The sequence below is a fragment of the Ammospiza nelsoni genome, chromosome 4, assembly GCF_027579445.1.
Source record: "Ammospiza nelsoni isolate bAmmNel1 chromosome 4, bAmmNel1.pri, whole genome shotgun sequence".
Lineage (NCBI taxonomy): Eukaryota > Metazoa > Chordata > Aves > Passeriformes > Passerellidae > Ammospiza > Ammospiza nelsoni.
The window spans coordinates 17,200,716-17,214,705 of NC_080636.1; the positions used below are offsets into that span (position 1 = coordinate 17,200,716).

At 39.5% G+C, this 13,990-nt stretch overlaps 1 protein-coding gene and 1 long non-coding RNA gene across 2 annotated transcripts in view; one reads left to right on the forward strand and one right to left on the reverse strand.

The window, feature by feature from the left end:
- STK32B (serine/threonine kinase 32B) overlaps positions 1-11,322 on the forward strand; it is a 157,485-nt gene extending 146,163 nt beyond the window's left edge. The window contains exon 12 of the mRNA XM_059470995.1: positions 10,003-11,322. Within this exon, the coding sequence (XP_059326978.1) occupies positions 10,003-10,141 (139 nt within the window). The 3' untranslated portion in view covers positions 10,142-11,322. The remainder of the gene's footprint in view (positions 1-10,002) is intronic.
- Positions 1-13,990, reverse strand: part of LOC132072579 (uncharacterized) — a 33,389-nt gene that overhangs the window by 9,208 nt on the left and 10,191 nt on the right. The window contains exon 2 of the long non-coding RNA XR_009418350.1: positions 4,329-4,497. This is a non-coding gene — a long non-coding RNA (uncharacterized LOC132072579). The remainder of the gene's footprint in view (positions 1-4,328; positions 4,498-13,990) is intronic.

Consider the following 13,990-nt stretch of genomic DNA (forward strand, 5'->3'; position numbering starts at 1 on the left):
TGCTTTATCAAATCCCAGGATAAACCTCAGATCTCCATACAGTACAGGTCAGTATACCATAGGACACAGCACAGTTTTTCACTTGCCTTCTGCATAGTGACAGTATTTCACATGTCACTCACACTGTGTGCACCTGAGCCTGCTAGGTTTGATTATAAATTGCTGGCTGATAGAAAATTATATTCACAGCCATTTACTGAGTGTAATTACTCAGCAGGAACCATCAACCTGAATCAATTATCCAAACTCTAAGAATGTTTCCCCAAGGATTTTTGGAAAGAGTGGGAGTAAATGCCATGAATGTCAGTGGTAAAAGAAGACATATGTGTTACATGCGAATACTGCCCCCAAAATTTTACTTTTCACATTAAGCTGTAATGAAGCATAACTTTTCATCTGAAAATCATTAATTTAAATTTAAATGGAGTTAAAATATAATTATTTGAATAATTAGTTGGTAGTCTTCTGAGCTATCCAAACACATACATCACAGTGTGTTAGGAAAACAGACCTGAGATTTTGGCTGTTTCTATCAAATCACTCAGTACCAGGAGAGCATGTCTGGGGCCAAAGACAGCCTGAGCGAAATAATGGTTGGACAGAGAACAACTCCTATACACTAGGTTTTACAGAGATATCTGAATTAAATGGGAAGTAGATGGCCAAGTATTTTTCAAGATATAGACCAAGTCCTGCAGAAGAGCCACTTCTGGCAGAGCCAGAGCCTGAATATGCTACAGGCACATCTGCATGGATGAACAGGCAATGGCAGCCCTGTTCTTGTTGGTGATTTCATTGTCCAGCTCTTGGCAGAGCTCATCACCTTGTGCTGGGTTACAGACTGATGGGACCATTCCATTCCTGCTCACCTGAACTGTGTGGGCACAAATGAGCTTTAATACAGCAGTAAATTGGCTCTGCTAAGCAGTTCAGTCTGTGCAGAGCTTGGAGGGCCACTAAACAGGAAGGGCCTTGAATCTGTTTCTCAAAGAGGGAAGGCGTATAAGTTTTCCTAGAGATGCAACAAGACTGCATCCCTTTAAATTAATATATCTAAAAATAATTTCTTTAGTTTAAGCTCCTTTAGTACTCAGTGAGGAGAGACATGATTCTCTCAAGACTGATCTGTGACACATATATTGGGTAGCTTAGACCTGAAGAAATTAATCTAGGTTGGTGACTCTATTTACCCTGTAGAGAGAGCCTGAACTAATCTTTCAGTTGTCTGCAGTTAGCTGGCATAAAATCCATCCCATATTTGTGCACTCAGATAATTTCTAAGTGTCGGTTCTGCAGGCGCAGGTGCTCTGTGGTCTGACCCCCTCTCTGTGTCAGGTAGTCAGGGGCATCTCATGCAGCACAAAGCATCACTTGGGAGGCAGCTGCATTTGGCTGTATATTGGGATTGTATGCCCACAGCCATGGGGGCAGGAGACCAAGAACAAGCAAGCCATGGGTGGAAACATTTTCAAGGAAGTGCCAAAGATTCATGACATCCACTCTTGGCTACTGGTGAGATGGAGTTACTGCTTGGACCCAGGTTTCCCAAAACACTCACCTTCTATAACACAGGTGGTGGGGAGGATGGAGGATTGTGTTCCATTTAAAGCTGCTCTGCACACATTGGTTCTCTACACCAACTCCAGATCAAGGGGAAATTATCTACATTTACAGACTGATTTTCACTTTGGAGCTGTGTGACTCAGCTCTGATGTTGCTGACTGATGAGTGCTGTCTCTGCTCCAGCAGCTCCTTGATTCTGTCCTGGTCTGCCTCAGGCTTCCTCTGGCACAGAGGAGGATTGTGCCTTCCTTGTTTACTCAGAAATGCTTAGAAAATTCATACACTTTTAGTGATTTCTGTTTTCCTGAAAAGACTTCTGAGATCACTCTGTGCAGAGACTGAAGAAAAGAAAAGCCCACTATTAACTCTCCCATGCTTTCTGTTCCTCTGCTCGGTGTAAAGTGGGATTTTTAATAAACAAACCAAAAAAGAAATTATCTTTATACAGCTGTCTTTTGAGATAGTTTTAATTAGCTATATAATTATTTATTTTAATTAATTAGATCTACATGGTTGGGATTCTTTTGAATCCTTCATAATTTAAAAAGTGTTTAACTCTCCTTCCTTCATTTCTACTCCTTTTTCTTCCCCTGCATTTTCCACCTTCACTGCTGTTTTCTACCTATTTTTCAGAGGCAGTCTTCCATACTGCTTCATTGTTAACGTGGTCCCTGGCATAAATTTTTCCCAGGCCAAAATGACTCTCTGAAGCAAATCCCTTCATGTTTCAGGGGTTATCCTAGACCAAAGGCTGCCCAACAAGCAGCTGGAATACAGCAGCTCTGGTTTGCAGATTAGAGATCAGCCAGAAGGATGGGAGGCAGTCTGTGCCACTCACTCAGCTCCCAGGCATTGATCCCTACCTAAATGCAGGAATTGCTTTTCCATGCAGTGCTCTGTTTGCTGCCTGTCATGAGAGCCCTCCCAGATCCCACTGGGGAATAGGAAATGCATGAATAATTTGTCAGATGTTCAGGATTAACAATTATTTCTGCTATATGAAATTAAAGCACATCTTTTCAAACTGGAGGATTTCATTGTATTTGGACAAACTTGTCTCTGTTCCTTAAGATTTACACTGAGCAAAGTAACTATTTTCTTCTTTATGAATGAAAGTGTAAATTAAGCAACTTGTCTGAATTTCTGATCAACTCATAGGCTCATTTTTGCTAACTTTTTTTTTTAATCTAGGAATTTTCAGTGCTTTATGACAAATTTTATGGCTATTTTGTTTCGAAAAGTAAAAATACTCTTTCCAAGATACTTATTCATTTAAAAAATAACTTGATTGGAACTCCTTGCTCACTTCTTCCTTCTTTATTTCACCTTTTCACTGAAAGCTATAGCTGAATGAAAACCTGGCACAAGAGAACTAGTGAGCAGAATAAAGGAGATATAAGAGAAAGAGTGGCACTCATTTACAATTGTAAAATACTGCCAGCTTCTTCCATTTTCCCAAAAATAGAACACAGCAAGGACCAATTTTTAAGGGAAACCTTAAAACATGCAGGCAGAAAATTATGAAGTGACTGTGTATCAAAGTCCATTCTTATTCTTGACAGAGGAAAGCAGATGACAAGCCAAGCTGCTCATTGTCCCAGAAGCCATGCTCCTTTATCAGTATTTCCACAATCATTGCCTGTAGTCGATATTAAAATGATGGCAGAGAAATAATGGGTGAAGTTTTCAAAGTGGAGTGTGAGATGCACGTGCACACAGCCCATTATTTTTGAAAAGACATTGTGCACTGCAGGGCCTACATTTTATTTGCCCTGTTTTTGCAGTGTCTGCTTTACAGAAGTGCATGAAGTGCTATAAAGGTTAGACAGGGGTTTTATAAATGATCAGGTTTTGTATGATTTTGGGGAAGTGACTCTTCTGGCTAAAACATGAGAGATTGTGGGTGCTGTGAACATTTATCCTCGGTGCCAAGCCAAGGGAAGAGTCTTTTGGGGCTGCTGGGTGAGCTGATGCAGAAAATGAGCCGGTATGACCAACATCATTAATTTCCACCTGTCAACCACCCACTTACCTCTGAATACTTATTATTTAGGACTGAGATGTAAACCAAAACTTATCCCTTTTCATGAGAGATATACCAACATGTACAGTTCAAACCACCCAGCAGCTTTGTTATAATTTTTATCACACTCAATGTGAATCCTTTTGAATCCTTACAGTCCAAATATTTCTGTTCTTTCTAGAACATGTTTCTCTGCATAAAGCCACTTAAAAATGTGACTAACACAGAGATATAGTCTGAACTTGTTCCACAATAAGGAAATCTTATTGCCACAGTTAGACTCCAAAGTTCCATTAAGTTTTCCTTTTTATACCTTTTGACTGGAAATAATGGAGATGGATGGGGATATAGTTTGTGGAGCTCCAGACTGCCACAAATGTTACAAACTACTTGGGCTAAGCATTTCATCTTTCTTTTGTGTGGAACTAAGCCTTGAAGCCAGTTTCAATAACCAGCTGCTAACAACTTTTATTTCCTTAGGAAGCAATTTCTGGACCATTTGGTAAAAGTGCTTAGTTATCAGTCAAACAAATTAGTTGTGTTCAGGGACAGGCAGTGGTGGTGTGGGAATAGTAAAGAGTCACCAGCTTGATGAAGAAATTGTGTTGACCAGTTGTGATTTATTCATCCAGGCATTTTCTTGGTTCTGTTTGTACACAAATTTGGATGAATCAATACCACACGGAATAAAAATTAAAATTGGAAACAAACAGTGGGAAAGGGCAGTGGTTACCAAACTTACCTGCCCTCAGTGCCAAGAAATCTCTCACTCCATCCTTGGCTATCTTAGCAACTTGCTCCCATCTTGGCTGGACATGCTGGGTGTCCCAGCTCTGGCAGGATCCCTGTGAGACGTTGCTGCTGTGGGGATCTTCTTACTTTGTGGAGTCCCTCTACAGAATTACACCACTCTGTAAAAATTATTTGTATGCAAGTTTTTCAGCATGACAATATCCAGCAATTTTAGCTATATGGCATAACTTCAAGGTTTCTATTTTTTATGGCTGGGATATAAAAAATAGTGCCTATCTCTGTCCCTTTCCAGCTTCTTCTAAGTCCTTCACAAAATGTCATTGCTAGATTTTTATATTGAGAATGAAAAGTTTCTAGTGCTGTGTTAGTTGCCAGCTAATCCCAAAATGGCCATTAGGAAATTTACTCCTTTTTAAAAATCCCCTTGTGACTTTGCATCTCTGGTCCAGTAGCCAAAACACATGGCATGGTCAGAGACATGTAGTTCTTTCCTGAGAACAGTCATCCCCATGCCTGATCAGTCATTTTTTTTCCTCTGATTCTGACATGTTCAGAATTAGCTTTACAGCAAGGCCATCTGCACAAGCCACCAGCATTACTTCTGTGTAGCTGCTAAATCATACAGCTGAAATGGGTTTCTGATTATTTAGCAAACTGTCAGGACTCATGAATTTCAAAAAGCCAACATAGACATGCCTCATCTATTCAAATCTCAGTCCCCATCCCTTGAGAAAAATAACTGGGATAAATATTCCACAGATTTATTTATTTATTGGGACTTATCCCAAGGGATGTAAAAGTTTTCATTAATAGGCTTTTGTTTCCTACAATAAAACTAGTTTCTATAATTCATTTTACTAAGCTCTTCTTTTCCCCAAACCAAAAGCAAAAGCATCTGTTTTCTCCAGCAAAGTGAAATATCAAGAAGCCAAGGTAAAATGCTAAATCTAGAAATAGCAAAGCAAATCCACTGCCCACTCAGACTGTTCAGTTTCCTCCACACTCGGGACACTTGATTTGCAACTTTGGCAAACTCACTTGCAGATTTTTCATAATAAAAAGAGTTTCCTTTAGGAGGTGATGAGTGTGGGAGTCTCAGGGGAGGGGCAGCTCTGCTGGCTTGAGTTCTCTTTTGTCAGTAGAAAGTTTCTTTTGTACTCTCATGGCTGCAGAGAGCAGGCCCACAGTTTGAAACAACTCCTGGCATTTCTGAGGCTTCAGTTTCACCCTGAAAGGTGCAGCCTGGCAGGACCCCCTGAGGAATGCATCAGCTGCCCAAAGGTGGTACCACACTCCAGGCAGTGTAACATTCTCCACATGGCTCTCAAACACAGCAAGTACATTTTGCAAAGCCTGATGCCAATGCTCTCTACTGCTGTAATGGGTTTGGACCCAGTATTTCCCCCTCTCCACTGAATTCCCTTCCACTGACTGATATCAGATTCAAGATCCAGTATCAGAAATCAATGCTGCAGGAATGCTATTATAGTATCAGAGTATTGAGAAAATAAGAACCTTGCAAACCAAGTTATGGCTCACACAGCTCTTTCTCTCTGTCAGAAATACTGACAAAACCAAGATTTGACTGGAGGTTCAGTTACTGTTGTTGATGCATTCCTGTAGTGGCTGGAACAGCCTCTTTCCTCCTCACTGCTGGAGAGGAGTCTGCAATGCTCAGTGTCACACACTGTCAATACTGCATGGATCAATAGTGAAGAGAAGGAAAACTCTTTGTTGGTTCAGCAGAACCACTCTTAGTTCCCAGCATAATTGCCTCTGAGACTCCTTATGTATTTGTACAGAACTGTCATGAAATAAATGCAACAGACACTGTTCAAATTCATTTTCATCCTCTTTTCCCTGCAGGATTTTTTTTTTTATTCCATATGACTATATCCACTAGAACCACTTGTTCACTTTTTCATCCATAGCTGGCCATTTTATTATTTATTCTTAGCCAACAGTATTCAGCACAGGAACAGGTACCTGCTTCAGATCCACCACATCAATCCATCCATTCTCCCTGGGCCCTTATAAAGTTACCACAGGCTGTAGCTGCACCAGCTTAAAGGCAAGATAAGTCATTCACTGGAGAGCAGCTTCCTACAAATGATTTATTGCACTAGTGTCATTTTTGAACAGAATGGCCCAGACTGCATTTATTTTGCCATGATTACAGGAAACATGTCAAGGTACTCACATTTTTTAAGACCTTAGAACATCTGACAGAAAAGTGCTCTGGGTTTGACATCGAGGAACCAAGAATGCACCAAAAAGAGAGAAATTTCACTTCTGTAACAGTCCAATATTTTGACTGAAGAGACTGTGCACACATATTTCTTTGTGTCTTGACCTGAGTCTGCAGTTTTGAGGTAAAGAGAAATACAAACCAATTGCTTTATTTTATTTTTTCTGAAACTGCTGTGCTGTTGGGAGGAGGGCTTATTCTTAGCAAATCTGCACTTTTGACAGTTATGTTGAATCTGCAACTTTTTCATTCTTTGTCATTGAACTTATCCTACTACGCAGTCTAAAGACAAACTTCAAAATTCTTCTTCATCTAGAGAACAAAGCTGAGCTGCAAGCAATTCCCTGCTGGTCCCAAGTTTTCTCTGTCTTTCATTAAATGTTTGTGATTTTCTTTTTGTCCTGCCATAGTTGTTGCAGTCTTTTTCTGTTCAATATTTTATTTTCCATGCTAGCTTTTAGCCAGTCTGTTCTCTTTACTTTTGTATTTTTACATATTCAATAATGCATACAGGCATAATTATATATGCCACATAATTACATTTTGGTTGCTTATACATGCCACCTTCTTTTCTAATTATCACAGACACCAGACTGTAATTCCTTGTTTCACTCAGGCCTGTGAGACACAGAGCAGCACTTAGAGACACAGAGTTCTCAGCTTCCATCATTCTTGACAGCAGCTGCTTGGCCTCTGATGAGAGAAGCTGAGACACAGAAATGTGCTGCAGTTTGTGCAAAGGGTGACAGACATGGAAACAGAATCAGCATCTCCTGGTTCTTAGTCCAGTTTCCCAGCCCCAAGGGTACACTGGTGAGCAGGTTCTGGTATGCCTGTAATAAATAAACCCCTAGAGTGAAATCCTTAATGTAATTTTAATAACTATATACAGTCATTAATAAATTATCAAAGAGTTAAATAGCAGTTATTTTTTACCTCATCATCAGGTTAATAACCCATTGCTTACTTTGATAGTTTGAAATATGCATAGTGAATCTAGCTACAGAAAAAGTGTCTGAAAAGAGACTATAGTGAAGCATTGCTAAAACAATATATTTCTTTAAGACTTACAAATCCTCATATTCTGTTTCAATAGTAGACCTGGGAGTAGGACCAGGATAAAAGAAAATAATGGAAATGAATCAGTGTTGTTAACCACCTCTGTAGAGAGTGAAAAAATTGAAGCTGGCCAGAGGTATCCTTTGAACTCAGCATGGGCTTTATTTCTCTCCTTTTTCCACTGTCCTCCTTACATGCATCCTGCCTTTGTGCCAGTTCGAGTGGTTCTCAAAAAAAAAATTAAATTGGTGTTTTCTTGCTTCATGTTGAGAGAATTCTTATTTTCCTTTTAAATTGAGCAGTGCAGTAAATGCCTTCTTTTTCAGCATTTTACAAACAAAGGAAATAGACAATTCCAGGAAGAAAGCACTTATATGTCTTAGCCCAATGCAGTGATTCCTCAGATCTCTATGGACCCAAAGTTTTTCTCACTGCACTGTTCAGCAGTTTGCAAGGTTTGCCACCCACACTTTGCAACATGAGTTTCCAAGCACTGCAGTCTTTTCTCTTGATGCCTACAAGCCATTATTCTTGTGCCAGTAGCTCAGATCCTGAGATGTTTCAAGTCTCAAGTTGAAGTCTATTGCTCTCCTGGTAGTCTCTTGGATCTTTTTTGAAGATCTTGTTAAAAAAACCCCAAACAAACAAGCAAACAAAAAACACCCCAAACCAGCTAACGACCAACATCATCACATATGCTGTCTTCCATGGATGCTAAGACACTTTGAAGAGCTACACTCTCCATTCAGCTGTGCAAAAATTGCAATTTTCTTAAAGTGCTTAGGGTGAAAATCCATTGTCTTGATGCTTTGTCAACATTAATTTAAGCAACTGGTTTTAAAGCTGTTTCACTGAAATTTTAACTGGAGACAATGGACAAATTTCTCTTAAGGAAAGGAATCTCCCTCAGCTCGTTTGTCATGAACATTGGTGAAGATAATTAATTGGCTTTTCAGCTGGGGACTCATATTTTCTGTGATGTTCTCTAATAATTCACTCATACACTGACCTACAGATTCAATGGTATCCATTGAATTTCTTCTGCACTTAGAAAACTGCACCAAAAATACTTTTGGCAATTTGTTCCTCTAATTTGTTGTTTTCAATCTGCCTTGAAGCTTTTCATTTAATGTGTCTGCCCTTTTACACAGTGTTCCCTTTTTTTTTTTTTTTTTTGCTTTAATAGCCTCCCCTATTCATGTGTTTAATTACAGTATTTTCATGTCCCATCACATTCTCTTCTGAGTGTTCAGTATGGTGTCTCCATATTGTTTATGCCACCTGGAAGTATTTAAGGCTTTGAAATTGACCCTTTAAATTTGATTTTTGCACGCTTTTCCACTAATGACTATTTCCTAGGTATTCTATATTATTTGCAAAGTTGGGATTTTTTTGGGGTATAGCATATATACCTTTTATAATTGCTGTAGCAAAGAGCTCTTCCATAATGTCTCTGGTGCCAAGTCTTGGTGTCTTTTTGAGGAATACTATTTCCCATTTTGAGGAAAAAAAAAAAAAAAAAAAAAAAAAAAAAAAAAAACAGAGAAAAAAATCCTTCAAAAAAGTAGCTGTTCCTGTTTCAAAAAAAAAAAAAGTTTTCCATCGCATAGCATAGCTTTCCCATGAATCTTTACATCATTTCTGAAAGTTACATCTTTACACAGTGTTTGGAAGAAAATATTGAATATGACATGAATCATAGTAAAATCACAGAGATTGCTGTTGAGCAGAAATGCTGAGAAGTTCTTTGATAACACAGTTCGTGGGGACTGCAGGTGATTCTAGGACTGTTGCTGTTCTCCAGAAAATTAAGTAAAAAGAGGAGAACTTTGCAGTCTTGGAGCATAGGATTTTGTTGCTGATGTTCCTCGACGCCAGTCATGAGGTTTGGATAACATGAAGTAATAACAAGAGGAATACTGAAAATACTTTTATCTCATGCTTTTTTTCTCCTTTACTGATGAAGGTTACTGATCATTTTGTAGGACAACAGAGGGGAGCAGCTGTTGTGTGCCCAGTCAGCAGCTTCCATCAGCCTCCAGCTAGCTGGAGGTTTTACCAAGCTGCAGCCTGAGCAGAGGTGCTAAAGCCAGCACAATTCTCTGCTGGCTCTTTATGGCAGGCATTAAGGGCAGCAGGATTTGTCCAAGACCTAATTGCACGTATTTAAGGGGAAGCAATCATCAGTGTTTAGAGGAAATGGCAGCTGTAAAGCTCAAGCATTGAATACGGGTGAAATGATGCAGGAATGCTTAGTACCAGGAGGATGTGGCTGTCCACAGGGCAGGCAGCAGCTGTCCTTGCAGTACAGCTACCTGCACATGACAGCTCTGTCTGTGTTTTTAACCTCTGGCAGGTTAAGAAGACAGCAGGATCAAAGTGGGCAGACTTCCAGCATTGACAGCCGAGCATCTCTCCAGAGCCACGAGAAGCTCCAAGACGGGAGGAACAACAATTTGCTGGGGCAGGGCTGCACCAGGGGCTGCAGCAGCTAGTGAGCCCAGCCTGCTCCCACACAGGCAGGGAGGGGGGATCCGCCCTGCACCCCTTCCTCTGCATCCCTGCATCCATCCTGGCCCACCCAAAACAGCATCCCTGGCCAAGGACAAACCCGCACAGCACACAGGCTGAGGTTCTCCACCTACAACTCTGCTCTTGACTCTGCCACTGGAAAAATGACCATCAGCAGCAAAATACAGTTTTTTAAGTAAGTGTGACTTTTGTTTTCAAAATCCTGGAAGAAAACTTGAAGCAATTAATTGGGCAGCCTCTCAAAGATTGCCACATTCCTGGATATTTGCAAGAGACAACTGGAGCCAGCTTTATCTTGAAGGCTTTAATATTACCCCAATCTCTCTGTTAATTAAAATGGTCCAGTTTGAAATTTTGTGAAACTGCTGGACACAGCTGTCTCTAAGCATCTGCTGTTGAGTTTATAACAGATGTACATGATGTAAATACATTAATGTAGTGTCAAATAGGCCAAACACTGAATAATTTCATTTAAATACCTGAAACTCATTGAGAAAGTTGCAGTGTAAGTGTATTCACATTGTTCTTTAACATCCTGTGTTCTGCTTTGTAATAACAGGTGTGACCCTGGCCAAGTCAAAGTTTTGCTAGTGACTTTAGTGGATGCAGGACCAGAAACACCTTTTTATTTGTAACAATAGGCTGACCGAGCCAGAGCTGAAAGGCAGCTTAGTAAGGAGAGCTAAAAACCTTAAGAATTTGCTCAGATCCATAGCTAGGTGTTATAAAATGTTAAAAAGTTACATGTGTCTCTGTTTTCATTGATCTATTCTGGATGAAACTATCTTGAATAGAAAGAAACCTATTTTAGTCAAAATATTGCTGACATGAAATCCTTTTATTTTAAACAACACCCAAAATTCCAAACATTTATGATATTTTACAACTTGTACATCCACATTTTGATAATAAATGCATGTTTATTCTGTCCCATTGTGCTTTTGTTTTGAAAGGTTACCACCTGTAAGCAAATTTCATTTCAACTTTTTAAAACAATTACGTTAGGTTTTTGGAAGTGAGAAACATTTTATTTGAAATAATCTATTTTTACAGCATCATTTTCATTCTTTAAAAAAAAAAAAGTTCTTTGTAATTGAATCTATTGTAAATTTTGGTTTATGTTATATGTAATTTTGGTCACAACTTTTTCACAAATACAGATTTTTATCACTCCATGAAATGATACAGTGTTCCATATCATCAACAACAAACAGTTTACAAATGTACAAAGGTAAAGATTTTATGTCTGTCACAAGTATGGTGTTGGTCTTCTTTCTTAATTTGGTCACAGACTGAAATAATCATACAATCAAACAAAGGACCAAAATTTTTCTGGTCATAAGAGGATAAATTTCATCACCCAGAATAAACTATTTCCCATCCATCCTTTCCCATCCTTTCTTTTTTTTTTTTTTTTTTTTTTTTTTACTTGATATTCGTTTCCCTTGGGAAGGACCAAATTAGATAAGATTTCAGATTATTTCTGGAAACACCTATTGTTCTGTTACAATCAAAATGCATGGTGATCTTGGACCTTGATCTGGATCTGAAAGAAAATCTTTATTTTGAGCAAGAAGAGCTGCTCTGGGTGATTTTATACATCAACCACATATGATGCCACAGTGCTAGCACCTTAACTGAGGCTGGGAGGGCATTTTTGAAGTAAATGCCCTAACCTTACACCCTTACTGCATTTTGGTACACATTTTAGCACCCAAATCAGATGCTTTTTGGATGATACAACACCAGAAGATGTGTTCCATGAGAGCACTTATTGCTATCTTTCCAGTGTTGAGCCTGTAGACCACTGGAACAGGTGAGGGAAAATCTGAGATGGAACTTCCCCAGATGTTTCTCATGTGGATGTCAGGTCAGCAGAGCCTCTCCTGTCCAGCTGCACTGTCAGCCAATGCACACATAGCCCCCAAGAAGCCTGGATTTATAGGATGGGAAGTGGTGAAATGAAAGAGCTACGTAGTGCAAGATCATCAGTGACTGCATTAAAAATCGGAGGAGTTTATTGCAGATAGAATTTAATTAGCAGCATGATTCTACCAAATATTTGCAGCCTGATCTCTCTCTTGTTGGGTGTATTTGCCAGTGCTTTACTGAGCTGGTTTTGAGAGGAGATTGGCTATTCAATAGATTGCATCTACTTAAATATATTTGCACAGAGCATTGTGCATGAATGCAAGCTCACTCAGACACTTTAATTTCACGCTTGTTGCCACACAATCATTTCCCAAACTGTACTGCTTGCAAAAAAATGAAATCATGGCACCAATCAGCTTTATCCATAGTCCATGGCACTTCCACTGACTGAAGCTCTACCTTATGCTGCATATAATTATCTGTGTCAACTTATTACACAGATCAGTGAATGCCCTCAGTTATACCATGGAGACCCAATATTGAATCAAAGAATTGGGGAATGGTTGGGGTTGGAAGAGACATTTAAAGGTCACCCAGTCCAACTCCCCTGCCATGAGCAGGGACACCTTCACCTAGATCAGGTGCTCAGAGCCCCATCCAATATGCCCCTGATGCTTCTAGGGATGGACCCCCATCTCTCTGGAACACCCACACTCTTATTTCATCTTTCCTTTCAACCAGCCTAGCTATAAGGATCTGTCTTGCCATGGGAAGCTCTGATAATGGTGTAGAAGATAACTGAGAGGTTATTTTTAATAGAATATTATTTGTGGGGACAGAACACATGCAACAAGGAAAGTCACAAAGCCCGGGAACATGCCGGAGAGAAATGCTTGGTTTAGACTTGTTTCTCCTACTTTAGACAAAAGAAAAATGAATTATCCAGATCCAGGCTCAAAAGTAGAGATGAAAAAGGTAAAAAAAAAGCCTTTAGGATGTGATGCACTTTCCCTGTCTTGATTGTCTGTTTTAGCAGATGGTTCTCCCTGTAGCTCTGCCTCCATGGAGTAAACATGAGTGCACACAGCTCAGATGTGGACATGCACATTGTGCACTGACATTTAGTCAGATGAATCTGGTTTGTGATGACACAGGCAATTTGTCAAGCTGCAGTCTAATCCTTATGAAAAAATGGGATAATTTCTGATCTATTCAATGGGAGTAAGAGACATTAAACAGTTTTCATCTTTAAGTGCAGAAGTGGTATTAGAGTGACTAGAAAATACACAAACATACTCTCATCTGGTGTTCCACCAGAAATGAAAACAGGGAAGTCCTAAATAAGACATAGAAGATTTTTACAATAAACTCAGCAATATGGAGGACAAAAGGAAAGCAGGGCAGGCATAAATCCAGAAGAAACTCTTTGGGACTCATTTATTCTATACAACTTTCTTGCCTTGCAAAAGTGGACAGTGATCTTGACTCCCAAAATCTCACCTGGTTTCTCTAAGTAATTTAAAAGATAAAAATATTTTTCTCCTTTCTGCTCCAGGGAAGAGATAAAGAAGTCTAACACAGCTGGAAAAGCAGTTTGCTGCTGCCACAGTTTATTGCAGTGCCTCTTGCTCTGTGGTGTTGCAGTTCTGATCCCACATGCACATTGCCACAGCATCACTCCACGTTTAAACTCTGCCAGATTTACCTTCTGTTCCATTTGCTCCTTCTATCTTGTGTATTAAATATTGGCACAGTACTGTAAATGCTTAATTACCAACTGTCATAAAGTACAAATGGCTCCTTTCATCTGTAGTCTTGACAAAAATGATTACTGTAATATTTCCAGAAGATTTTCCTGTAAATCTGGGTGAATAGGAGGGTTAGTTGTAGGTCTTGGCACAATATTAAAGTGACAGCTAAGTACATTACAGAGGAAATAA